Source organism: Fusarium redolens (genome assembly GCF_020744475.1).
Source record: "Fusarium redolens strain MPI-CAGE-AT-0023 chromosome Unknown BKA55scaffold_7, whole genome shotgun sequence".
In the NCBI taxonomy this organism is placed as follows: Eukaryota; Fungi; Ascomycota; class Sordariomycetes; order Hypocreales; family Nectriaceae; genus Fusarium; species Fusarium redolens.
The window spans coordinates 1,693,783-1,720,065 of NW_025763670.1; the positions used below are offsets into that span (position 1 = coordinate 1,693,783).

General features: G+C 48.8%; 7 protein-coding genes and 1 non-coding gene across 8 annotated transcripts; 1 reads left to right on the forward strand and 7 right to left on the reverse strand.

Moving 5' to 3' along the window:
* Positions 1–303: 303 nt before the first annotated feature.
* BKA55DRAFT_689548 (S-adenosyl-L-methionine-dependent methyltransferase) lies at positions 304–1,704 on the reverse strand (the record flags this gene model as incomplete). Its single annotated transcript, XM_046199364.1, has 3 exons — positions 304–1,257; positions 1,318–1,553; positions 1,620–1,704. 3 exons carry the CDS (start codon positions 1,702–1,704, stop codon positions 304–306), a joined length of 1,275 nt encoding a protein of 424 aa, XP_046050292.1.
* Positions 1,705–2,565: 861 nt separating this feature from the next.
* On the reverse strand, positions 2,566–5,332 carry BKA55DRAFT_689549 (uncharacterized protein; the record flags this gene model as incomplete). Its single annotated transcript, XM_046199365.1, has 3 exons — positions 2,566–3,937; positions 3,987–4,168; positions 4,220–5,332. The coding sequence occupies 3 exons, from the start codon at positions 5,330–5,332 to the stop codon at positions 2,566–2,568; spliced, it is 2,667 nt and encodes an 888-aa protein (XP_046050293.1).
* Positions 5,333–9,480: 4,148 nt separating this feature from the next.
* Positions 9,481–11,700, reverse strand: BKA55DRAFT_538898 (kinase-like domain-containing protein; the record flags this gene model as incomplete). Its single annotated transcript, XM_046190077.1, has 1 exon — positions 9,481–11,700. The coding sequence occupies one exon, from the start codon at positions 11,698–11,700 to the stop codon at positions 9,481–9,483; it is 2,220 nt and encodes a 739-aa protein (XP_046050294.1).
* A 3,890-nt stretch (positions 11,701–15,590) lies between these two features.
* BKA55DRAFT_t167 lies at positions 15,591–15,680 on the reverse strand. Its single transcript has one exon. It is a non-coding gene; the product is annotated as a tRNA-Glu (tRNA).
* A 596-nt stretch (positions 15,681–16,276) lies between these two features.
* On the reverse strand, positions 16,277–18,880 carry BKA55DRAFT_642909 (uncharacterized protein). Its single transcript, XM_046197163.1, has 2 exons — positions 18,186–18,880; positions 16,277–18,130 (listed from the first exon to the last, which is right to left on the reverse strand). The coding sequence occupies exons 1-2, from the start codon at positions 18,404–18,406 to the stop codon at positions 16,693–16,695; spliced, it is 1,659 nt and encodes a 552-aa protein (XP_046050295.1). The 5' UTR covers positions 18,407–18,880; the 3' UTR covers positions 16,277–16,692.
* Positions 18,881–19,536: 656 nt separating this feature from the next.
* On the reverse strand, positions 19,537–20,595 carry BKA55DRAFT_593672 (uncharacterized protein; the record flags this gene model as incomplete). The annotated part of the gene is made up of 3 exons (XM_046195579.1): positions 19,537–19,810; positions 19,859–20,152; positions 20,255–20,595. The coding sequence occupies 3 exons, from the start codon at positions 20,593–20,595 to the stop codon at positions 19,537–19,539; spliced, it is 909 nt and encodes a 302-aa protein (XP_046050296.1).
* A 366-nt stretch (positions 20,596–20,961) lies between these two features.
* On the reverse strand, positions 20,962–22,162 carry BKA55DRAFT_566872 (uncharacterized protein). Its single transcript, XM_046192671.1, has 2 exons — positions 21,802–22,162; positions 20,962–21,750 (listed from the first exon to the last, which is right to left on the reverse strand). Exons 1-2 carry the CDS (start codon positions 21,883–21,885, stop codon positions 21,262–21,264), a joined length of 573 nt encoding a protein of 190 aa, XP_046050297.1. The 5' UTR covers positions 21,886–22,162; the 3' UTR covers positions 20,962–21,261.
* Positions 22,163–22,410: 248 nt separating this feature from the next.
* Positions 22,411–24,061, forward strand: BKA55DRAFT_538901 (eukaryotic and archaeal DNA primase, large subunit-domain-containing protein; the record flags this gene model as incomplete). Its single annotated transcript, XM_046190078.1, has 4 exons — positions 22,411–22,600; positions 22,648–23,189; positions 23,239–23,846; positions 23,899–24,061. 4 exons carry the CDS (start codon positions 22,411–22,413, stop codon positions 24,059–24,061), a joined length of 1,503 nt encoding a protein of 500 aa, XP_046050298.1.
* Between the last annotated feature and the right edge of the window lie 2,222 nt (positions 24,062–26,283).

Consider the following 26,283-nt stretch of genomic DNA (forward strand, 5'->3'; position numbering starts at 1 on the left):
AATTTGGAAATGAAGTGCAAAGGATGGGAAAAAAGAAAGACGGGATGATTATGAAATCTTGATGATTGAATGTGAGGAGGAGATATGACTTGATATTTGAGCATGTTGCATAGAGATACCCATTCATGCATGCTTTGGGGGGCCAGAACGAGATAGCAAGCGGCATTACTGTTCTTCCACTCTGATTACATTCGTTGCTTCGTCTATTGTTTGTTGATATATGTCTAGACTCTATAGGTCGAAACGTTTACTATACAGATTGTGTTGTACAAGATTTATAGATTGTTATAAGATTCATGAATATCATTCAGTTTTCGTTGGCTCAGTCTCCGCCGAATCCTCAGCTTGAGTAGTTTCTTCAACCTCTGAGTTACCCTCAGCTTCAGAAGTACTCTCTTGCGTGGAAGACTCAACTTGAGAGCGCATTTGATCAACAGGCCATCGCCTCAAAACAGCTACAAACCCACCACCAGTGACTCGCTCACCTACCTTGGGTCGCATCACCTGCACTGCAGCGCCTTCAGGGTTTTCTCTAGGAATAACGGTCTTGACATCCCACTCCTTGCCACCACCAGTATCAAGAACACCGTCAGCCGTTGTCGAAACTTCAAGCTCAATGACCCTTTCAGGGCGCATGGGCTGGCCTGTGCGAGCAACCCAAGCTTGGAAGTCGGCGATTTGACTAATGGAGGGTGTGAAGATGACAAGAAGGCCGTTGGGGTGGAGGGCCTGAATAACTTGAGAAGCGTGGTCGTGAGCGGAAGGGAGGTCGAGGATTGCATGTGAGAGGAAAGGCTGGTCATCCGTCTCAGCCAAACGGGATGAGATATACTCGTCTATGGAGCCGACATGAAAGTCTATAGTAGGAAAGTATAGAGAGCGACGGAAGTATCTTATTAGTTTATGTGCTGCGCGCGAGTGTTTAACGTTCCGATCGAGGGTATGCAACACGGCGCGACGACTGGACCGGTAAGAGTCGAGGGCAGCTTGGTCCTCTTCGGCGAGATCGAGACCAAAACCGTCGGTCCTGTAGCGTGCCGTACAGAGGGTGTTTCGCAGGCTAGGAGGTACAGCTGGGTTTGCTGCATGGAGTGCTCGAGCGAGGTGTAGCGTCAAGCTTCCCATTCCAGTACCAGCTTCGAATATCTCAAACGGCGGGGTTGGATGATCGGGATCTGCGCCATTTTCTTCTTCACCAGGTCGGGAAAGGTTTAAATCGAGAAGGGACACAATGGTATTTGCATGATGGGGATAGATCTGAGAGCCAGTTACATATTAGTAACATCGCTCTCGAATTCAACTGACAATTTATCGTACCGGTGTGGCCTGTCGCGGGCTATTAATGATGTATGAAGCCAGAGTCGGTTCATGAAGAGTAACAGGACGTCCCGAAGTATCAGTCAGAACATCAAGCACCTGACGACCAATGAGCTCGGACGAATTGATAGAGGCACCATAACCAAGTCTTATTTTCGTATCGGCGCGAAGAGGGGATGTAAGATGCCATTTGGGGGCCTTAAGACCCTGTTGGCGAAGGAAGAGGACGTCGTTTTCTGGGGGACCATGGGGTTAGCATCCATGATGAGACGTCGGGAGGGCGAAGGTAGGAATCGACTTACTTTGAATGGTGCGCGAGGAAGAGTAGAAACGTTTTAAGGGGGTTGAAGGGAAACCCGCGAGGGCTGAAGGGCGGGATAGGCGCATGATGGGGGCTTGAGCGGTGGAGAGGTTGTCATGATGAGAATCTTCATAGGTTTTCGTTTTGCGCCGGGGATAACTCGGAAATAAGTATCAGAGATCATGGCTATGGCGGCCATTCGAACCTCGAAACTGGTGAAGTATGGCATAAATAGCAATGTTGCGGAAAGCAGTTATTGGAAACAAGTACAATTTATATGTGTTTTGTAGATAAATGTCTATTTGTATTACCTGATTTCACTACCAAGGTATCGACAGATGTAATTTTGGCCCAGGGTATCCTTCCCTCGTTGTGGAGGGGTTTGTTCATGTCCTTCCTTCCAACCTTACCTTACCAAGGTTCCAAACCTTCGCGCCTGCCTTGCACCTTCTCAATGCAAACATCTTCCATCTCTTTGGTGCGCCGTCATTTTGAAGACTCCCCAAACTCCGCCATCATCCAACCTCATCTCGTCTCATCAATGCCCGGCGCGTCAGTTACTATTATACAATGGGGCGTGTCATATCATAATCAACCAAAACCAAAATGTTCAAGCACGCACGCTTCCTCCAAATCGTGCTGTGCTGGCTAACGCAAAACCCCAAGAATAAACGCCGGTCCATGAGACGTTAAAACCCACAAAGAAAAGATATGCTTGCTCGGTACCAGACTCCAGGCTGTGTACTCATCAATGGGATCATAATCGAATCCATAGGTATCGTGTGCCAAGATATGTACACATACTGGCAACACGTATAGTATATCGTGCAGTCCTTGAAGCCGCCTCCATCACCCATACTTGTTGAAAACATCGGCTTCGTCGAATTACATACGTTGGGTGCTGGTAACACGCATGACCAAGAACAATAAAGGATCTGAGATCCTGCTCAGATGAACGAATATTTTGAGCTCGACATGTGCTGCTCCATCGCGGCCGCCCACGAGTCCTGTGCTTGGAGCTGTTGTGGGCGCTGCTGCTGCTGCGACTGCCGATGCTGATATTGATGGCTCTGCTGGTGCTGGCGTTGATGCTGCTGATGAGGAATATGCTCTGGTGCATGCTCCGTGGTATGGAAGTCCTCTTCGAAGTACATGATAACGCGAACCCCAACGTGCTCTTCGAGGAATTGAACACCAGACTCGTATCGACGTCGACAGCGCTTCGTCCAAGGATCGACCTTGACAGGGCTATGATAGCAGAACATGTTCGGTTGCTGGCTACGAATAGGGAATAGAAGTCCCATGCCTCTCATATGGTGCCAGAGGTCGATCGTCGCTTGCTTTGTCGCATCAGACTGAGGATGTGCTGCGAACATCAACTGGACAATTGTATATCGCAGAACGAGGACATCGGCGCTTTCAGGGCCCAGTCGTTGCTCCATTTGTCGCTGCAGCAGTCGAAGTTCTCCCACCAATTTCTCGAGTCGCTCCTGATTAACATGGTTATAAAACATGGCCAGGTCAACCCATGTTCGAGCCACATAAGGATGCTTACGGCCATAAATGGCCTCCAGCTCCTCCGCGATTGTTGGAATGCTTCCCCACAGCAGCTCTGACAGTGTGCCTGGCCCATGCTTCTGTTGCACCTCATATAAGCAAGAGAAGATCTGCCGCAGGGGATGTGACCGCTCGAAGTTGGTCGTCGAGTAAGCCGCTAAATACTTGCAGAGTGCTGTCATCATTCCTGGATCGCGATGAACCATGCCCAGAAGCAACTCCTTGATTCCCTGAGGAGATAGCTTCTTCAAATCTGATTCAAGCTGTTGGAAAGCCTTCATCAGGAAATGACCACCCTGATCGTGGTCCTTCATCTCAAAATAGTGGTTAGCCTCGAGAAGAAGATCGCTTGAGCCCGCCCCCCACACCATGATAGTTTGCCATCCAACTTGGGCGTCAGTCTCAACTTCAAATTGTCGACATTGTAAGAACGCTTTCCTCATGTTGCTGATGATGATTTCTTGAGCCCGGAGTAGATCTGGTGATTGGAGATACCCCGGTGCTGGAGGCGGAGTTGGTGTTCGACATCTGATGTGTGCCGGCAAATCGGCAGGTAATTCGAAATCGACCAAGTCATACTCGGTAACGCCCTTTCTCTTCAAGTAGGTGCCCAGGTTAACAACCTTGCCGTTGCGAACAAACTCGGACACCTTGCCCTCGGCGTCGCGCTGAAACTTCATGGATAGCAGGCGCTTAACTTCCTCCTCGGTATTATTCTTCACAAAACCCCATTGAGAGAATCGAGTCTTGTACATTTTTGGTCTACAACGGATGAGTTATGGAACTCAGTGGATGGCGAATAGGGACTTACGTTGCCTGGAAGCCATACTTGTCGGCCATGACAGACATGACCTCTTTGAGTGGTTTCCTTTCCTCAAGATACAGTGTTCGAATTGTGTTCTTGAACGATTCCCATGCTTCAGCAGGGACTTGTTCTCTTGAAGGGCGGCTTCCTGCTTGAGATCGTTGAGATACGGAAGCTCTTCGTTCATTCTGGAGAGAGTCAGCAACATGTTCTCTCTTCCTGAATTGCACGAAACATACTGGTGGCAACATAGAAGAGGCAGAGGCTTGAGACAGTTGTGGTGTGGAGGGTTCATGTTTAATAGGGGGACTGAAAGGTCCAGGTGTGGACATTGACGATCGGGAGGGTTGTCGAACAGGCCTGGGTGGTTTGGCAGGCGGCTTCGCGGGGGCCTTGCCTTTAGCATTGAAGGTGGAATTGGTATTGAAATCCAAGACCAGTTGGCTTCCGGCATTCATCACGGGTTTAGGTGTAGAGGGGATCGGAGGTTTTGCGAAATAACCACCAGGATTTGAGGAAGTACTGCTACCTTGTGGTTGATCCAAAGAGGGTTTAGAAGTCATTGGTACGGGTGGTCGCCATATGGCAAACCCAGGTGTACCTGGCACACCTGGAGTGACTGGACTGGGTGAGGTGACTTTGGCGTTCATACCAGAATTTGGCATCATTGAAGGCCCAGCCATGGATGCTGTCTCCATCGGGGTCGTCACTCTATTGTTGTTGGCCATAAAACTGTTCATATTTCCGAAAGGACCGGACGATGAACCAACACCTGGACTGTGGACTGGTATATCATGAAATCCGCCAAAAGCGAGGGCGGGCGGCGGGCTAACGATCGGACTGGTGACTCTTGAATGGCCACTCAAGAGTCCATAGTTGGGCTCTGCAGGGCTGGCGAGCGGACTTGTAACTATAGGCGAGGTGACACTGAAGTTTCCGAACGGCGAGGAAACGGGAGGCTCTTGATGTACTGGGCTTGTTACGACATTCGATGGTCTTGGAGGTAGAGGGGGCGCAAAGGATTTGTTCTCGAAATGCGCAACCAGACGTCCAACGCCACCTCCTCCACCATGCGAAGAGCTCATGGTATCGAGTTCGACATCTTGAGACATGGGGTCGTGTTGATCGAATCGCATGTCATATTCTGCCGACGGTGTTGGCGCCCAATCCATGCCGGATGAGTCGCCATAGGATGCGCCAGCATCGTGATATGATTGCGAATGTCCCGTCGAGAAACTGTTTGTGTTGTTATTGTTCATGGTGAACCTGTGCCAGCCTTGGTCGGCGAAACCATACGACGGATCCTCATTGTTGTCGGAAGGGCGAGGCCCGCCTGCTGAATGGTTAAACATGTCGCCGGTGATGCCCAGGCCGGACGTGAGAGGCCCGGTCTGCTGGCTGAAAGGCAGTCAATGACGGACTGAGGCGAGTCGAAGGCCTCGGCTGTGTCCTCAGTCGCCAATGCGAGAATTCATAACTCGTCAATGTGGCGAGCGGGAGAGCTCAGATGGAGGTTCAAGAACGGGAGGATGAATAGGCGGGCAGAAATGCCCATGACTATCGGTACGTATAATAATAAGGAAGAGCGCTCGAACGGACGGTACAGACAAGAGCAGGCCAGAACCAGACAAGAACAACAACCCAGCGGACACTACCAGGACTGGGGTCTGCCGTTGTAGGACAGTGCAGTGAGTCGCACCAAAGCAACGGCCAGGGCTTGCTAACGTTATCGTTCCCCAGACTTGACGTAGCAGCTAGACAAGATATGGGCGGTGCTGTGATAGGACCATCAACGCAATAGGAGCCAGAAAAAAGACGGGGAGCGTCCACGGCCAGAACGCCAAGTAATGCGCGTGAGAGAGCGCCAGCAAAAGTTCCCTCGCCAAAGTTTCCCAGACAGGCAACCCAGTATGTTGTCTAGAGGAGGCTGGAGTGGGCTCTTTGAGGGAGATAAGAGGGAAACAGTCATATCCTCGGTTCAGCATTTCCGAGGGTTTATGGTTAAAACCAAGCGCAGTCAAAAGCATTCAGGCACAGCCAAAACACAGCAATGACTCTCAATGACAACGACTCGAGTTGACGGGCTGTGCAGAGGTGATACTGGAGAGAACGACCTCAAGACGACGAATTATGAATTTGAGATTCAGCACCACAGAGAGAGAAGGGCCGATAAGGCTACACTAGAAAGACAACGCCATCCCTGGGGTCGACGATACTCAACCAGTGAGATGAAAGCTTTCAGGGGTGCGCTTGTGAGAGCATGCGACCATACTGCCAGAAACAGAAGGTGGACAAGACGGAGACACCACCCTAACTTAGGAGCACCAATCATATTAACTCGATACGGCTCTGGGGGCTCGTACCGACAGGGAAATCTGCCGAGGGGATGAGCACTCCAGTGTATTATCCTGTGTTTATGCTCTGAGAATATTGAGTTCTGAGATATTCCAGAAGGCTTCGTTATCTTGGTATTCTCTCTCAGCTCGGCTGAATCAAAGGCGCCACGAGAGACAAGACGTGACTCTATTCCCCTGATATTGTCAGGTGCTGCGACAGTGACAACAGGATCGGCACGGCACATTCGGTCGACAAGAAGAAATGGGAATGGTTTCGGAGAAGCCTGGGACTTGGACTTGGACTTGGAAACTCTACTGAGCGACCGATCGCTTCGGCCGTGGCGCCGCCACGCTCTGTTCGACCTGCTGTTTCTGAGGCCACACCGTGAATCGGTATTAGTGGCTAGTGACGAAGTTTGCCAGACGTTGTCACCCTGGAAGGATTGCTGCTTGAGCGCGAATCAGGGTACCGAGACACAGGCTCTGCTGCGAAGCTCAGTATTTCGACGCGACGGAGCTCTATCGATCTTCAATCGGTCTGCTCCAATCAAATGAGGAGACAGGCCTAGGACAATGGTTATCTTGCAAATTGATGGAAGACACAATGTTGTGGGGGAGCCAGAGCCGTGCTTCTTACTGGCTCTGTAGCCAAGCCGGCTCCCGCCGATAGCCTACAAATGAGCCTTCAAGGCTTCCTCTCGTCCACATGGCGCGTTGTGTTAAGTTCGTTTTCCCGTAATTTGTTCCGAAGAGAAGGAAATTCCGAAGTTTTGAGAGCGACCAACAGCACCTTACCAAACTCGAATAACGCAAAATCAACCTTGAAAGCCTCTTTCTTGAATGATTTGACAACTGCAAAGTTCAGAGAGAAATCATTTGGCTAGCTGTGATTGATTGTTCGCTTACGAGAGTGTGTCGGGATGGGCTGAAAATGGAACGTTCCATGTTGGCTGGAGCCATGACATGCCACACAGCCCCCTGGTCGGCAACGGCTCCCATAAGTCGACATGGACTCGGCCGAGAGAGCGGCCGAGTTATCTCAAAGAACTGAAGTGTCGTTCAAAGATAACGAGTTGCTTGTTGTTTTATGCAATATTCTTTCAAATATGACACGGATATGACCGTCAATGCAACTGATCAGAAGAACAAGTCTTTGTCTCTAATTCAGGTTGCTATGATAGCGTCTGTATCGTGACCGAGTGTCTTGGGGATATGACCCAAGACAGCATAGCCAAACCCATGCTTGCCTTGCCTCGCCTCGCATGTGCATTGCTCGATGCCGGCACCCCCTGTCCCCTGCTCACATTGAAGGACGGAGATCATGCCGCGACTCCATCTCGCGCGATCCAGCAAGCTCGTCATCGGGTCCCTGAAAGCACTCACTGCAGTTTACTCCATAATATCACTCCAGATGCCGTGATGCCATACGAAATTTACGGTGACCTCCTCAGCGGTCCAATTGAAGCAGGTTGATGAAGAGCAAGCCGCTGCCAAGACTGAGATCAACAGTAGGGTCAAGCCACATACACACGGTAATCTGGTCCGCATCCGCCGCGTCTCTAGCTCAATGCTCCGAGACATAGTCGACGGCCCCGTCGGTGCATATCGCTGGATGCGGCATCACGTCTGACAACCTCTACAGCTAGCCTGCTTAATGTGCCCCCTACGTGTTCCATCCGTCCTTCTTTTCTTCCTTTCGAAGGACAGTGATAAGGGGGAAATTCAAGGGGGAGCTGAGTTCTTGTGCTGATATTGAACTGTGTGTTCATTGGACAGCTCCTTTTAGATTGAGTCGACTCATGACTTCATGGTTTGTTGTCAGCCGTCCCCAGTAGATAAAAATAGCCAGATCAATGGCCAGGCTTTGCAGATCTCTGAGCTGATACAGAGGGGTTCCAGCTGATAAGACGAATGCGACCTTGTGTTAAGCGGTCGGTCAGTCATCAACGAGGGGGAGGAAACCCCCCGAACCGAAGTTGGACGTCAATATAAGCATATTTCTGTCACGGGAAACCGAGGCGTCAACCCGAAGCCATCAGTGGCATTACGACCTGGGATATGATGTGTAGTCGAACCTTGAGTCAAATCAGCCTTTGCAACAAATAGGTCGGTAACTCTATCAACGTCGACCGTTGTTAGACTTAGCCTATGAGTGCGGATGAGGCTGTAAATAGGATAAATAAACATAAAACTGTGAGGAGATCGGCACATCACCTTTTGAAGCATGGAGAAGAATAAGCATGTTTATTGGAAAGTCAAGTCTACCAGCCATTCATTCTCATAACTATTATTCTTTTGGCAAAATGATGAAGACAATAGAATGCTGATTGCTTGTATTTCATGACGGAATTCTTATAACAGAATCATGACGATGGAATCAGGCGATGTTGATAAGAATACGAGAAACGGCTTTAGAATACGACAAGAGTTGTTGCGGCGCAACAAAGCAAACAAATAGCCTTTTACGAGAGCTGGACAATCACGCAGCAACGGCCTCCAGCCAGGCTCTGGGGAACATTACAACATTCAATGCCTCGTAAAAGCAAAGTCAGTGAAAAGTCTAAGTAATAAAATCCGTGTAGGGAAAAGTGAAGATTGTCTTGTTGCAGAGTTTCTCAAAATTGAGAAGGATGCTTTTCTCACTAGACGCATGAACATAATACAGTATAAAAACACCTTTCTATCCATTTTGGTATAACCTTTTTCTACTCCTGAAAGCCTACGAGTGGTATGATTTAATGTAAAAACGAGGAAACAAAGTGGGTAATCGAAGAATAAAACAAGAAAGAGTGTCGAAAAGACAGAAACAAACCAAGACTGCCAAAAACAAATGCCAAAAACACAAACAAATGCTAAAAATACACAACCGAACCGCATCATACTAATACCCATGAACCAACACCATCCGTCATTCTTCCTGATTTGATCAATCCGTTACCCATGTGCCCCTTTGTCCCGTCATGTAGTCGTATAAAGATTCGTAGAAGGGGCGCGCAATAGATTGTAATGTAGTTGTAAGGGAGCTACCGGCGTGTTGGCGGCAGCGCAACCGATGGCTAAAAGAGCATCGAGTTGGTTATGGGCGATATTTGAGAACAGACCTCCGGTCCAAGTTGAAAGAAGTTGAGACACGTTCGGTAACTTTAGAGTCGCTCGAGTGAATGTCAGGAAACTTCCTCGCCGTCCTTCTCTTCGCGGAAACGTATTCCACCCTCGACATTGATAGCGTCCTGAACCCAGGGGGTCTTGGCCACCTTATCGACGGTCCAACGGCCCCTGGCACGCCTTAGCAATCCTTCTGTGATCTCCATAGCACCGAGGAGACCCTTTTGCTTGAACTTGGCTTCGTCGCCATCATGGTCGGTGTCATCACCATAGTATTCTACCCATTTCCATTCGACTCTCGCGATACGGTGGCTAGTGCGACTGCGCATGCGATGCGCTTCACTCATACCTGGGTGAGGATCAAAGGGAAGCCGAGCTTCGAGAAGAGCATACAGAAGAACACCGAGTGACCAAGCATCGGTAGCTCGTCCATCATAAGGTTGTCCCATGATAACCTCGGGAGCTGCATAGTCTTCTGATCCACATCGAGTTTCGAGTTTCTCATCATCAGCGATGCGTCTCGAAAGGCCCAGGTCACTCAGAATCACCACTGAGTAAGGGTAGATAGCCCAATCGATCGATGGGTCTGCAAGCTCGGAAGGGGTGAGGTTGACGAGGACATTCTCGAGTTTGATGTCTCGGTGAACGATTCTCCTTTCGTGGAGATAGCTCACCGCACCAACCAATTCCGCAAATATTCTTCGCAATAGAGGCTCTTTGAGCACACCACGATGGGTGGTCGCGATATCAAACATATCACCTCCAGGGCAATAGCTCAAGACAAGGATTGCCCGAGTAGGCTCAATGCTCCAAGCTTTTAGGTCGACAAGCGAGGGATGGTGGATGGAAAGCATGATTTCAAGTTCACGCTTTAAACTCATCTCAACACGTTCCTCACTGGCACCGCCCTTTGGACCATGCTCGCAGACCTTGACAGCCACCAAAGTCTTACGATCAAGGCTCTGTTCTGGTTTCGGTGTAAGTCTTCCATGGTCAACTTCGGGTGAGTCTTCGTCGGGCTCAATCTGGCTCGTAGCTAGCATGACCCTACTAAAGGTTCCCTGACCAAGCATTCGCACGGCCCTCCATCGGCGACGCTTCTTATCATTGCGTCCGTTTGCTTCAAAATATTCAAATCGGGGTCCTTTCGGTTTACTGGCGCCATCGGCCGAGTCTCGCGATGACTCGCTTGGTGGAGGGGTTGGTGGCTGAACAACTGAAGGTGTAAATCCTCGCGATTCTGCAAGGTTAAGCTCCCTTCGAAGCTGGGGTTCATGGGACCGTGCTGAAGCTTCGGCGTTGGGTCGTGCTGAAACGGATATGTGTCTCTTAGGAATACCCATAGGATCAGGAACGTATTCGCTCACGCTTCGGTTTCGCGTATGTTGTCGTGGCTGCTGATTAGAGGACGATTGTGTAGGAACATGGTCGCCAGGCTCGAGAGTTGAATAAATTTTGCGTTTAGCACCATGGGAAAGTGCTGCATCAATCGATTCACCTGTACTCGTAACCAGAACAGAGCCCTCTCCCACGCTTTTGAGGCGCTGTTGGGGAGGTGACGCAGAACCTGCGCTCAGCCTCTTCCAGGGTCCTGGGGAATCACCCGACATGAGCGGGCTTGGAAGAGGTGTCATGTCCCCCATGGCAGAAATAATAGGACTGGGCACCAAACTGCTCGTCCCGCTGGCAGAGCCAAGACTGTTAGTCAAAGCAGCTTTAAGACTTGGTGTCCGGGAGATGGGATGAAGGCTGTTGGATGAAGCCCTGTGGTTCAACGTCAACGAGCCGCGGGATGAACCACTGCCATTCCCGTTGCCGTTGTTAAATGATTCACGGCGGTCTGGAGTTACAGGACGTGCAGGAAAGTCAGTTGAGATACGCAAGGATCCCACAGGACTGGCAGAGCGTCTTGGAATAGCCGGTGATCCAATGGACAGGGTATTAGATTGTGGGGGTGGGAGTTCGCCCTCTTGTATGGAAGTCGGTGCTATTGTATCCGCACGGAAATGAGCAAGCGGCGGCGTTGTAACAGAGACATCAGGAAGCGTGAAGGACGACAAGGGACTGGTGGACAATGTAGCGTAGGCGTGGTCGTGCCGACGGGAAGTTGGTGTAAGGGAGGCCCCAGCACGAGAAGGTGTATGTACAGGAACAGGTATGGGACGAGAAGTTGAGCGAAGGGGGGTATCACGACCTCTAAAAGAGTTGTTTGCTGTATCTTGAGAGTTGTCGTCGAGGGGCAGGGCCGTCGCAGTTCGGGGGGCGTGGGGCGTGTTCATGGCTCCGCGCTGTCGGGTCGTCGGAGTCGCTTAGAACCAGATTAAGGTCTAGCGAATTTGAAGGAGGGGGAAAGTCGAGTAATTGTCGTTTATTTAGATTGCAAGACTGTTGAATTGAGTGTCAGCCTGCTGCAAATAAGATGAGGACGAAAATGAAATTGGCTAAGTCGCTATGTTCCGGAATCCAGGTGGGGTGACGAGTGTTGATATTCAGAGACAATGCGGTTATGAGATCTTGAAGGCCTTAGGAACGTACCTTGGCGCAAGGGAAACTCTGGGAATGCGAATGCGTCAAGGGAGCACGGTGCTAAGGAATGGGCTTGGCGATGATGGTTGAGGGAGCGTTGATCGAGTCGAAGGAGTCCAAGGGGTTTATAAGGACGAGGAGAACGGCGGAAGGAAGAGGAGAAATGGGCCAAAGGCTCTTCTATAACGCGAACATGAGAGGCGGTTCGAATCGTCGTTCAGAGGAGGGAGGGTGAATATGTCGACAGTGTCGCTCAAACAGAGCGAGAACAAGAGAAGAGAAGAACAGAAAAGAAAGAAGAGGAGAAGTCAAAGGAGTCAAGATCGACGTGAACAGCCAAGATTTGGGTGGTTGATCGTTCGTGGGTCCAGCACACAGCACAGCAGCAGTAGCATGGAAGGCCAGGCCTTTGAACTGTGAGAAGCAAAGACAGACACCCTAAAGGGATGTCAGAAAACCGAGGACCTGGTCGTAGGTGACAGAAATATTCAGGTAAGTCTGCGATAAACTATGAGGAGTTTATGGCTGCCTTACCTAACTATTTTACCCCCCTGGATCTAAGGTCTTGGGTCTTTTTGCGCCCCGACACACTTCGAGGGCGTGACTGCCACTAGCTTCAAGGACTAGCACAAGTGCAGGTGCTAGCACCAGAGATTGGGAACCGGGGATCGGAGCGGGTCCTTCCTGTCTCTCGTTTGCCTCTGTGACTCCTTCCCGTCTGAACTCGTCTCGTTGTGTCGGCTTCTGTTCTGTTCTCGACCTTGTGTGTTTGGGCTCGTTTTTTTGGATCAATCCGCCTCTCCTTGTATCTTTCCTCCTAAATGGAAAAGCGTTCTACTTCTTTGAGAGGAACTGACCTTGTTAGTCACTGTGGGAGTTCATCCACTCTGTTCGAAGCTTTGGCGGCGGGTGAGGAAAACTGGAGCCGTCACAGTGATAAGTTGATAGTAGCTTTAGGTACCCCTGCAGCGTTGAGCGCTTCCAAAGCTACTTGCCCACGATGGAATCCTTATCGCTAGAGGTGCTCTTCTTGGAGACGAGAAGAAAAGGAGGGGTCCGAAGTTGGGATTAAGTTAGGTTTGCGTTGAATCAGATCCAGGTAAACTTTGTTTTGCTGAGTCGTCGACGCTCGCTGATGTTGTGCAGGCGATGGTGTCAATTGAGATGACGGCGCCTTTGATGAGGGCGCAGGGAGCTAGTATGCAGCAACGGTAACTGTAGCAGTGGCCAAAACTTCAGAGCTGGGGAAACGAGGACAGTTGGTCTCGTGCAGGAACGTCAAATATTGCAATACGGTTACTTTACGGATATGGTATGTTGTTGGGCGTGGCGTGGTGAAATGGAGGTCACGCTGAGCTGAGCCGGGAGTGCATGGACTTGTAATTTCCTGGGAGAAGATTTTGTCCTAGGGTCAAAGATTTCCCTCAATTGAAGATGCAGATTGATAGCAGATAAGAAACAAAAGATCCCGTGGAAACAGAAGGTCAAAAGGACACTGCAGCCCATGTTGGAATGGGGAATGAATGGATGATTCATGAAATTGGTGTGGAGGTTGATGATATTAACGTTACGATACCTTAGTTACCACCACCCAACAAATAAGCCAAATGTCCAAGCACAAGCCTTGACAGCTGACAGACTACACGAGTATACCATCTATAACACGAACCTCAATATTAATTATTCCGTATTCTAATTATCTTATGATTATTTCCACTAATTAGCAGAGACAATACGAAGGGGAGAATTACGGTAATTCAATAAAGTTGGATAATTAAGTTCACCATACAAATCTAGCTTTGCTAAGGCAAGCTCAGATCTGATAGGGAATTGATTGACTCAGTTGAGACAGAGGTCAGACGCAATTTTAGAGCATTTATCAATACTGATACTGTACTCTGTCGTAACTTACAGGGGCTCATCTGCAAAGTAACGTTTGGCGCTGTGTTGCTTCGTTACACCTGCATGTATTGCCCCATATTTTCTTGACCTTTGCTGTCTCTTTGTGGCATCCCGAGAGAGGGAACCAGGATTCACATAAGCGAAACACAGATGGTCGCGCAGTAACGATAGTGACAAAAATGTCGGCTTCAATTTATGTGTATCACCTGTCGGTTATGCATTACTTGCATTGGATCCTTTTTTCTCTTGCATTGACACCGGTATTAAGCAAACATTTCACCAACAGGCAAACATTAATCTCTCACTCACACGCAAACACAACACTCTCTAGGCTATCTCTCTTGAAGCTCTCCAACTCTCTCCACTCTCAATCCCCGCTGCCACGCCGCCCTATTCCACTGCCGCTGCAGAGAGCCCACCAAGGCGGCCACTAAGAGCCCTATAATCGCCCACCCGCTCCATTCCTACGCATTTCTGCGATCGTCCCTTGATTCCATTTCAAACTGGTCCCCTCGCCCCCTTGTCACTTTTTACTCTGTCATGACGTCGATAAACTGTAACTTCATGAGCCGTCACATGCACCGCTCTTCTATGTCATCGCCCGATCCCTCCGCTCCGGACCTCCGGTCTCTCGACTGCCGAAACCCTCCGGGTCCTTCGGCGTCCATAAAATACTACCCTTACCTCACTCACCGTGGCTAAGCTCCACGCAATGTTCGCTTTGCCAAAGCCTTAATATACTACGGCCAACAAAGCCTTCGATGTCACCCACGGAAGCGTCTCAAATAAATAAGACCTTTGATCGCATCATGAACGAACATACTTGAATGCCGCGCCGTGCCGTAGATCCTTTCGGACCAGTCGCGTCACCGAGCACACATCCATCATTTTTCGGTTGGTGAGTTTCTTTCACGCCTCCGAAACTCGTTGGCTTTGATCTGATCCTCTGCCTCGACCACATGGCCTATCCGCTGACATTATTGGCTTACTCGCTGCGACACTCTAATTCTATGGATGATGGTAATGACAAATTATTCCAGGAGCTGAAACAGCGTGGTGTCCTTCTGAAATGGCTTTCAACAGACCTTTTGTTGTTACTGCTTGAGGTCAATTTGCAAGCACTGTGTGTTCAATCGTCAGAGGACGATGTCTCTTACATACCGGGCTGTTTGTTGAACCTGGGGCAGTCCGTAAGCATCTATCGTGAGTTGGAGTCACCCACAGAAGCTAGCCAGTTTCTGCGGAATTATTTGTGCTAGGCGACCTTTGTAAACCAAACACATATTACGTACCCTCTTAAGGACGCTGTTGCACTGCATTTACAAATGTATAACTTTTGCATGCAGCCAAGATTGTCCTGCTAAACAGTGCATCTAAGACCTAAGCAAGCATAGCTAAATAAGGAGCCTCTGTCTAGAGCATGAAAGCAGAATCACAACTCTGAACAAGAAAGAAAATGCTACATTGTTTCTGACACTGTAGAGGTCATACCCGGACTTTCTTCACTCACTAACTGTTCAAGATGTCCGACCTATCTGATGATCACAATAGCTGCAGGGTAGGCGAATTCGTCAGCAAGTAGATTAATATTAACCAACGCCACTTTAAATTAACTGACAATGCTAACCAACTCTCTCCTGGCTTGTAATTTACATACATCCCGCCAACGATAACAACACCTACCTGGTCGTTGGGTGCAAAAAGATTACTACTATTGAATACAAAGAATGCAAAAGAGAATCTCCGGTACAGGGAATCGAACCCTGGGCTCCGCGGTACTAATCCCTCGGGTTATGAGAGCGCGAAATGTTAGCCACTACACCATACCGGATAGTGGTTGAACTGTTATTGACAAGGCAAGTGTACTGAAACACTATATAGGAAAGTAGCTGCTTCTACCGTGACCTTTTCTTTATTCCTGTGTCTTGGGACACTCTTGTTCAATGGATCAAGGTGAAAGTTCCTACTCCAGAACAGATGGACTTCAACTTATAGGTGTCCTTAGGTAGTTCAAGGGTAACGAGGGTAATGGTTCCTGGCATATAGACTTCTCCTGCATGTCGTTACTGCCCTGGGTGCTAGCGAACAGGTTCAAAGGCCTGGAAAATGATCGCTGTTAGCTGGGGATGTATGGCACACCAAGAAATTGTCATCTTGTTTCACTGCTCCCTGAATGGCGTGGTTCGCTGCCTGCATTGTTCGTCAAGCATTCCCAAGAAGACTGCAAGTATTCAACCCAAACCTCAAAATTATATGCTACAGCGAACTCGACAACACACTCAAGAGTCATATTAGACGGCCGCTAATGCAGGGGTCTCTTATCCAAGACTGGCCTGTGTCAGTGATCATACAGTTGAGGTTGTTACCTGGTCGCAATGCAAGACTTTATCCCTAATGCAAAACATCACGATGCCGCTTTGCACTTAACCAGTCAACATCATGAATAACAGGATCAAAAACAATAGAATAAGCTTTTATAAGATGGATCAAGTCTTTGGAGATCCATGATAAGGTCCCGCTTCAATTAGACCGATGTACACAGCCCCGGGAGGTCGCCAGTTGTGCCCTCGAAAAATGATACCGCTTTCGTCAAAGATGCCCATCAGCTAGCCTATCTAGACTGATCCTCCTTTTCATTATCTGTGTTTCAGTACAGGCAGAGATTTTCATCTGTGTCTCTTGAATTCATGCTTAATAGTATCGTTGTCATAATAGAATTTAAAGTCGTAAAAGCGTTAAACCCCAAAATTCCTCGCTCAATATATACACACAAAGCCATATTCCATGTCATACAGTAACCCCTGTATCTCGAAACACTATGCAGTAAGCACATCCTGCAGGCATCATGTCAATCCCAAGGGAGGCATCGCACTATCGTGCCCGTCCTCACTCCAGTGCCAACCAGACACCTGCTGAGCGTCCCAGCTGTAACTGTCGCCGGGACTCACGGCCGCAGCGCAGGATTCAGGCAGATTTGCAAAGGTGCCCGTCTCCCTGGCAAAGTCTGATAACCGTGTGAGTCGTAGCTCATGCACTTGGGCTGCCTCGTCAGCCTCTCCGCTTTTGCGCAGTGCGGACTCGAGGTTTGCGAGACATGTGAGGTGGATTCTCTCGTCGCCTTGGCTGGTGGTTATGAGGCGTGACGCTTCGCGGAAGCAGTCAATTGCCAATGAGAAGTCGCCCATTTGATAGCTGTAGTTGCCTAGTTGAATTTTCATACCGGCTTGTTGTTCTTCGTTCAGGTCCCAATCTTTCAGTGTTTGAAGACACTGCATTGCCTCTTCGATCTTTCCCTCGGCGGTTTTCGCATTGCACATGATGCCTGTTTGTAAGATTGCAAGCTCTCGGAGCCAAGGGTGCCGTAACTGCGTGGCTTCTGCCCGGGTTCTGTATTGTGTAGCGACACTGAGTGACTCTGCTGTTTGACCATGATGGGCAAGGCAGTCAATGTGGTCGCAGTATAAGATTGTGGTTAAAGAATTGGCGAATCCAATTCGCTCCTCAAAGAGAGGTACGAGAGAGGAGTAGAGTCGTGTGGAGAGTTCGTAATGATCGGAGAAGTCCTGAGATCCAATGACTTGCCAAATTCGCGTCATGGGATGATCATGGCCTAATACGATAGGCACCAATCCAGCGAGGTAGTTCATGACAATGTGAAGAAGGTCTTCCTTATGAAATCGGTGGAGATACCACAAGAGGAAAGCTGTGCGTACAGCGAAGACTGGGCTCTCGGAGGCGATTATCTCCTTGAGCGACTCGAATGCTGGAGTGAGGAGAGTGCTTATCGAGATCTCGTCTTTCCTCATCATTGACCTGTTGACAAGACCAAAACTGGCGACCACACGCTCGAACAGCTCAACGCTTCGATCGCCGGTCTTTAAGCTGACACAGTCGCCGTTATATTCATGCTTCCATACTCCATTGGTGAAAGAGGTATCGAAGTAGTCCCTAAAGAGATTGAGAACCTGCTCAACGTTGGAAATCTCCTTCGGCGGTGGTAACGAGTGACTTGGCGTTGGCGACGGTGTTCTACATTGGACCTCGAGAGTCGTCTGGATGCTGGGCACAACACCGGCTCGAAAGCGCGCAACGAGGCCCGGATTCCGTCGAATATATCTGTTTATGTTATCTAGATCGACAGGTTGACCACGAATAGTAAACTCTGATGTCTTTCCCTTTGCCTCACGTTCAGTCCTCAGGATAAGAATAGCGAGGACCTCATCACTCTTGAGCTTCTTATCAAGACCCCACTTCCAAATCCTCGACTTGTACATCTTGACACTGCAAGAAGAGTCAACGTCCGAGACTTAAAAGAGGCAAAGAGGTTTAAACACACGTCGCAGTGAAGCCATGTTCACGCTCAAGGACTTCCATGACCTCTTTGAGAGGTCGCTTCTCTTCCTGGTAGAGCCTCGTGATTACCGGACGTTTCTTCTCCCATTCTGAGCTGGGGATGCGTCTTCCGGGTGCGCAGCGAGGGAAGCTCATGTCGGTGTCGTCAGAGTCACCGGGTGATGTGCGGCATCGAGCGGAGAAGACGCTCGAGGTAGCCATCATAGCATTTCTGGTGTGTTGCGGTCTGTGGTGGTAAGGCTGACTGATGGATGTGTTGCTGACGCGGCGTTGTGAGTGAGTAATTGTTAACGGAACGAGGTCCCATATGAAGTTTTATAGGAGAGTAGAATGAGGAAAGACGTCACATTAAAGATGAAGGTAAAGCAAAAAGAGTAGAGAAATGGATTCAAGGTAATTAACGTCCAGGTTCGACATCTTTAGGCTCAAACCCTGTCTGTTAATCCCCATCAGCACAGCACGGCACGGCACAGATTGGATGAGGCAGCCTTGAGGGATCACCCCAGTCCGTTACCTTCAGCCCAGCCCCGAAGGGCCAGTGTGACAGTAGGTACTCCTCAGGGAGCAAGAAAACTTCAAACCTTGACAATAGATGCCAAAATAAACTCATCAAATAGCCCCCTAAACTTATGGTAACTTACTTAAGTATTTCTTTCATTTAGGATCGAGGTCCTAAGTTTTATTGCCTCCCCCAGGTACTCCGTACTGTAAGACGGTTTCAACGCGGCCTCTACCCCTCCCTACAACTTACTGATATCTCACCTTACATATGTGCTAATGTATTATCCATGTCAAATGCGTTTCTAGGGTGGGGGCCATTTTCTCGAGTCATCCATGCCGTAGGGAATACAGAGTCACAAGTCATGGATGGATAGTGCAAGTATGCCTTGCGATAATCTTAGCCCCGGTGTCTTATGCTTATCCATCGGCTCACTTTGGTTTGTCTAACTCCCTCATTCGCATAAGTCATATGCTTACTCTATTTAACACCATTATTCGTTATATGCCTCTATTCTGGCATTTTTATGTCACATTTGCTGGTTTCATCTCTCCTTCAGCCCTACAGAAATGAAAGCCACAGCCCTTGTAAAAGTGCCCCATAAGCGCCCGGCTATCCCCACTTCCTCGGGAGCGAGAGGCGCTCTAGCAGCCGTTGCTCCCTCGCACTCATCAGGGACCGACACCCACCTCAGCCGTGTCGATACCAGAGTCTTTCTGGTCAGGAGATTGATGACCCTTGCTCGCCCAATAGAATATCAATTTCTTTCAGGAGTGCATTCAAAGCCCCTTGATCGTACATTTCTTGAATAGCTGTGTCATTGTCAGTTCAAGTATCAACAGAGGCATAGCATGGAAGACTTACCGCAGGATGCTTGAAGGAAGAAATCGAAAGCCACGGATTGCAATTGCGCAACTACGATGGGGTCCCCTGGGTACCTATTTGCAACTCCAGGAGGAACCATTTCATTTCCTGGCACGTAAAAGGCAGTGGCCTTTGGGAAGGACTTGAGTGCAAATGCGGCACAAACAGCCTCTTCGAACAAGCCAAATGGGTCTGGTTCGTTCAGAGCGCTCAAGGTTTTCCATCGAAAAAGATCTTCAGTGAACCTAAATACGGTCAGTGATGCAGAACGACGAAAATCAAGGAATACTTACTTCTCTTCCAGCTCTTTGACTTGGCCTGGCACCTGATGTATCAAGCTATACGCCACTATGAGAGCGGGGAGGGCTGAGATGAGACCAGTTGGTTGATCATTCGTCCCGATAAACCTCAAGTAATTGAGGCCATTCCCGAAAGCAATGTTTGGATGCTGGCATGCTCTCATAATTGCTTCAAGGCGGTCCATTTCGCAACTCGTCATTGTGAATGTCTTTCCACAGAAGTCCTGTAGCCTCCGACATACCCGCCTCAGTCGCTTGATGAAGTTCCGGGCTGAGTCATGTCGAAATCTGTAGCTCTCTGTGTAATCGACAATCTTGTCCGCTGGCACTTGAGCATCCGGGGGAGAGTGGAGGTCATGAGGCCCCGGTTGGGTACGCTCAATCAGTTGCTCGTAATAGTCATTGATCTCCTTAGGCGCATGAGAAAGTTCTTTCTGAATGAAATCGATATTGTGGAGAATCCTGATATCTGGGGTCTGTAAATGAGGCTCGATAAAGTTCTGAAGAGCCTGCAGGTCGCCCGTCTTCGCACGTTCCTTGAAGTCGACTTCCAGTTCCTTCAAGACATTTCTTTCTGGTGCTGGAGTAATGAGGCCCAGTAAGAAGAATTTTTCGATATTTTCTACTTCGGCACCCAAGTTTCGTAGGGGCAGCTGTGGAGATAAATCCATCGGGTTCGAACCATCTGGAGACTCCTCCTGGGGAGGCGCGTCAAAGAAATATCCATGCATGTTCATTATGTGGAAAGGGAAAGACTAAGCGATGCTGAACTTGATGAAGGAAAAAGTATCAAGCGTCGAAAAGGAAGATATGCTGGATGGTCTTCGTGATGGTAAATATTTTACATGGAAGAGTCGAGTGAGAGCTGAAGTATGCCAGAGGAACGGGAAATGGTTTATATATAGTCCAGGGAAATCAGGTCAAGAACTCAAAGAACATTTTTTAAAAGTTTATAACAAGAGTGAATGTGCGTGTTGGGGAGACCGCACGACTTTATGAAAGTCAATAGATGTTCACGGAGGCGATAGGAAGTCTGTAATATGAGGGTATCGTCAGTTTCCTAGCATTCAGGAGATACATGTTCCTTAATTACTCAAGCCCCATGAGCCCGGTCAACACCATTCCAGTGCGTAACAGCTTTAATCGATACAGTGTTTTGAGACATCTTATCTAGATATTTATAGTGTTGCATCTCATAGTTGAGAATTGGGCTGGTTCAGTTGTAGTGTTTGTGTTTGTACGATATGCACAAGCGTGAGAACGTTACTGGTAATTTCTGTTTCGGAGGTCTTTAAGTTCGTTTGTTCATAAAAAATTAAAGTTAAAGGATCATAAGAAATGGCCGCAAAATGTATGCTTGACTATCTATCATCTTCATACTTTTAAGTTGTCAAATTTTAGTAAGTTGATTGGTCGTTCAGGTAACAAATAGGGCACTGCTGTTTGAGTCCGCGACTGAACCAATCAATACTCGGTTCACGATTTGACAACTCATCTCGTGATCTCCCAATAGACTCTCTTTTCATTCGACGTTCCCACCATCCTCGTCTTGTCGGGAGGTACCTACAGCAGTCCAGGCACCAACTCCACGCCCGACTTGGTCGACCACGTGCATCTCTTGGTCGAAACCTTCGGAGTAAATCGCCCATGTTCAAACATGAGCAGGGAATCACAGAGTGTGAAGAGTCAGGCCGATTCCAAATGGCCATGTGCGATTCGCGAAGAGGTACAGAGAGGCCGCACAGCCTCGAAGTGGCGAGTAAACTTTTGCAAGTCATCGCTAACATGTTCTTGTCCACCTGTGGTGCTTGGTCGAAGATCATGGCGAGAACCTCAGGCGGCAGTTTAAATAGCAGAGCTGAGTCTGAACTGTTCTCAGTATTAACCTGAGAGAGTGAGTCGCCAATACAGAATGGCCGGTTGAGGCTTGTACACACTGTTGAAGGAACTCTGAATGGAGTTGTTGAGCAACAGGCTTTAGGACCTGGTGCTCCGGGCCTACTTCTGAGTTGAACTGGCATGGCTAAATCACTGGACTGGATTTATTGGTGCAGCATGTGTAATAAGATTGTTGACAGGACTGAGTGCTTGCTTCACTTGCGAATGATGGGAACTGGAACAAATAGCTCCAACTGAGGTCATCGACTACCTCACGAAATGCATGGCGACAGGACATTTAGGTACCTTACTAAATCGCGCCCATTGTCGCAACGTAAATATGATCTTCAACGAATTATTTGTTTTAAGATCAATTAAATATTTGAATATTCTTTTTGACTTGAGAATAGAGCTTTCTTTCTTTATTAATGAATTGCATTATCTCCACTGTTAGAGAGAGTCAAGTATTTTGTGGGCCTGCAAGCCAAAATCACCTGGGGAACACCCTACGCGCTTCTGATTGGGTTACAGGCTCTTAATTGCCCGCTCCACCCCGCGACGCCAGACGCGGAAGGTCGCGTCTCCCGCTTCACACCTTTTGCCAACCAATTCCACTCCTTGTCCAATTTCCACTCCATAGACACAGATATTCAACAGACAACGATATCATGTTGCGGCAAGACTTTAACCGAATTGACCCCAAGAGGCGAAATGTCGTCGACCATCGCAAGAAGCAATTCGCTGCACCTACATACAAAGACCTCGACTATCCCCATCGTCTCAACTTTTACACGGATCCTCCCACTGCGGATATCACCCTCGAGCAGTTTGAGCAATGGGCCATCGACCGACTTCGAGGTAGGACGCAGAAAATTGTGATAAAACGCGTATCTAATACCCGGTAGTTCTCGCTGAACTCGAAGCATGCTCGTTCCGCAACAAGACTCCTGCCGAGACAGCAACACACATGAAGCCCATCCTCAAGAAGCACCTTCACCTCGAGGCCAACAGCTCAGGCTCCAAGAAGATCTTCGAACAGCGCCAAAAAGACCACTATAGCCATTTCATCCTCCGACTTGCTTTCTCGTCCACCGAGGATCTGCGCCGTCGATTCACACGTGTTGAAACGATGCTTTTCCGCCTGCGACTCAATGATGACGATCTCGCCGAGCGATCTGCCTTTGTCAAGACTCTTGGACTAGACTGGTGTGAAGATGTAACAGAGGAGGATAGGAGGGAGTATGCTGCGGAGCTGGCTGCCTTTGCTAGCAATCGAAAGGGCGAGAATGACGATGATACTTGGTTCAAGGTGGACTGGGAGCGAGTCCCTGAACTAATTGAGAGTCGAAGAGTGTTCTTGAAGGCTGGAAAGGCGTTTGTACCAGGCCGAGAACAGGCCGGTATGGTCGTTTCGGAGTTCAGCTCGCGACTGGAGCGACAACTTGAGGTACAGCAACTAGTTGAACCATGTGAAGGTCTGAACTGACAATGCATAGTTAACTGCCCGTGCTCTTCCCCGACTTGATGAAGACGACCGACTCACACCTATCCTCAACCATCTTTCCAAGAACTTCATCACCCCCGACGCATCCTACACATCCAGCACAGCCGCCGTGCCTGGTGCAGAGATCAGCGCCGCCAACATCGACAACCTATCCCAACACTTCCCAGCCTGCATGTCCCACTTGCACCGCTCACTACGTCGAGACGCCCATCTCAAGCACTATGGTCGACTACAGTACTCGCTCTTCCTCAAGGGTATTGGTCTCAACCTGGAGGAATGTCTTGTGTTCTGGAGAAAGAGCTTCCACAAGATCACAGATGACAAGTTCAACAAGGAGTACCGATACAATATTCGTCACGTCTATGGTGATGTCGGTGGTGATTCCAATCGAAGGGGAGGTGGTTATAGTCCATTCAGTTGTCAGAAGATCCTTACCGAACATCCCCCTGGTCCCGGTGAGGCCCACGGATGCCCATACCGACACTTCAATATGGAGAACCTCTCAGCACTTGTACAAGCTATGGGAGTTAATGATCGCTCTGTTCTCCAGGGTGTCAAGGAGGATAAGGATAAGCAAAAGTTCCACATGGCATGCAATCGGTAAGTCTATGCGCATCCCCGTGAATGACCTACATACTAATTGCGATCGTAGTGTATTTGAGCATTTGCACAAGCAAGAGATCAAGAAGGCCAAGGACGAGGGCGTCATGACACAAGCACAGCTCGAGACCATCGTCCATCCCAACGAGTACTTCAAGCGCAGCTTCCTGCTGAAGAACCTCGGAAGGGAGACAGATGTCAGAATGGAGGGTTGATTGCTTTACGGTCGTTTGTTTATGGGAACATGATGTTCGGATATAAGACATTTACATGTCAATCACTTTATAATTCTGGGCTGTAGGAACCGGAGTAAGGCGTTGGAATAGCCTTGGTATGAACATGCATGAAAGCCCCTGGGTATGTAATCGAGAAAACAATCCCAGTAATCAGAAATCGAATATTCTTAGAAGCAGCATAGAAGCTCCCACGTTGACCGCCAAAGTGCACACGACAGCCCTATAATGCTCAAAATAAGTCGAGTTAAACATACACCACAACCTCACCGTTTCGCTCATCGTAAGGGTTTTCTGATCTCCATGTACATCATCCTCGCACACCTCAGTCCATTCCCGCTTGGTAACCGTTTCGCAAAAGAACCCATGTCAAATACCGCAAAAGCAAACCGTTTCTCGTTTTTCCCTCACAAGCGACGTCACGCACCCATGTCAGTGTTGGTTTTTTATAGACCGCCCTGTTTTTGGGCCTGTTCAATAACGTAACGTCGTGTCGTGGTCGCCTGCACGATGAGGTCAGAGGGCGGGATGACGAAAGGGGGTGGGTCTTTTTCGAGTGAGGGCATTCGCAGGGTCTTTGCGGGAAGATGCATGTTTGATGATGTGTAATGTACGTGTGTGTGCAAGGGAATTGCACGGAAGGGAGAAAGAATCCATGTTCTCCTTTCTCTGTTTCTAAATTCGTGTTTGTTTTACTATTTTTGAGCTTGGGATCTCGGGGATCTTGAGGCTCAAATGGAGAATATCTGTCTTTCGTGATGATCTCCCGTGCGTTCAAGTTCTCCACCAGAAAAACTTACATGAGGTCCATTTCTTTTTTTGTTCTCCCCTTCCAACATTCTAGGCCATGACTTAAAACATTTCCTTGTGGTCTTTTTCATTTCGGTGTGGCTCCTGTCACCGCTCCGACCTTGTTAATAAAGGGAGCAAAGAAAACCCTTGACGCATGGGAAAAACGTCATCCCTTGCGGCACCGGAGGTGAAGCTAACTCACGTTGGAGTTGGCGCGCGGGGACCCTATGACATCTGACTGCATAGCTCACGGGCGCAACCATATTCTGGTTAGACGGATGAATATGTACGGAGATGTCGGGGTGGGTTGTAAGATGGGTTAAAAAAAAAAAAAAAAGGCTCATTTGCTGCATGAGAAGACTGAGAACTGAGGACGGCGATAACATCACGTCGTCGTTGTGCATGGGGTTCAATAATTAGACGGTTAATCGGCATTAAGACGGAACTGCTCAGAGTCTAGGGAGTCAAGAAAATTGTTATTTCCTTCGGACGGATCGGCCTCGGGATGTTTGTTGGTATAACCTTCAGATCCGTCGCTACCGCTTTTGCTTTAAATGGACGACATGCCGAGCGAATGCCTTGAATGAAGCTCGGGGGGTCGGATCTTGACCGGTGAGTTCAGTCTCACTATCTATCACGGATGACAAGAACTCCGACGTTAATTGTCTTACAGCCTTGTCAGAATGATCAATTGTCTCTGCCTATTGCCTATTTTCTAAGACAAGTGACATTCAATGCATTCTACTCCCCGACTTCATCCACGACTCCACCACTTGAGATGCAAGGCAAGACAAGGGGTTCATTCTGTCTCATGTCTCACGCCAAGAAAGAAAGAAGGCAACGACATGACAGCCTCATAATTACTGCATGTCAGCTTCTGGGACATGTTTTTGTCATTTCCATTTCCATTTCTGTATGTCGTAAAAACCCTGGCTTCACTGCAACCCCCGCGGGCCGATGAGATGCTATTTCGAGCTTGGTTAAGAACGGTACTGAAACCCTGGACTGCAAGTTGAGCAAGGAAACGCAAGGCACACGAGCAGGAAGTAAAGCTTGGCATGGGGACTTTGAAAATCTGCACTATTTCGGGCCTGGTAGTGCAACTGAAGTCTTGAATGGCAGAGGAATCAAGAAATGGCCATTTTGAGCAATTCGTAGTCTCGGACTGTTAACCTTCCGGCATTTGGACCCGTCAAGCCACCGCCGCCATCTTATTTCCTTTATTTTTGCTGCTGCCTTTCACGGAGCCGAGGATGGCGAGCGAGCGGGGAGTCGGGTGGTTCTTAAACAGAGTCTTGAGGAGTCTGGGCCTGCATCTCCTGTATTTGAAGGATAACGGCAGATGCAGCTACACAACCCAATGTTACATTCCAGGTCCAGTCCCGTAGCACTTTTGTAGACGCACGCATCCC

What these genes read in the sequence shown, in the direction of transcription:
- BKA55DRAFT_566872 (XM_046192671.1), bottom strand. Translation starts at nt 21,885, where the DNA reads ATGCCAGTTCAACTCAGAAGTAGGCCCGGAGCACCAGGTCCTAAAGCC. An exon ending in CATTCAGAGTTCCTTCAACA is followed by an intron (nt 21,751 to 21,801) that starts GTGTGTACAAGC and finishes TCACTCTCTCAG; the next exon opens with GTTAATACTGAGAACAGTTC.
- BKA55DRAFT_642909 (XM_046197163.1), bottom strand. Translation starts at nt 18,406, where the DNA reads ATGATGGCTACCTCGAGCGTCTTCTCCGCTCGATGCCGCACATCACCC. An exon ending in GAACATGGCTTCACTGCGAC is followed by an intron (nt 18,131 to 18,185) that starts GTGTGTTTAAAC and finishes CTCTTCTTGCAG; the next exon opens with TGTCAAGATGTACAAGTCGA.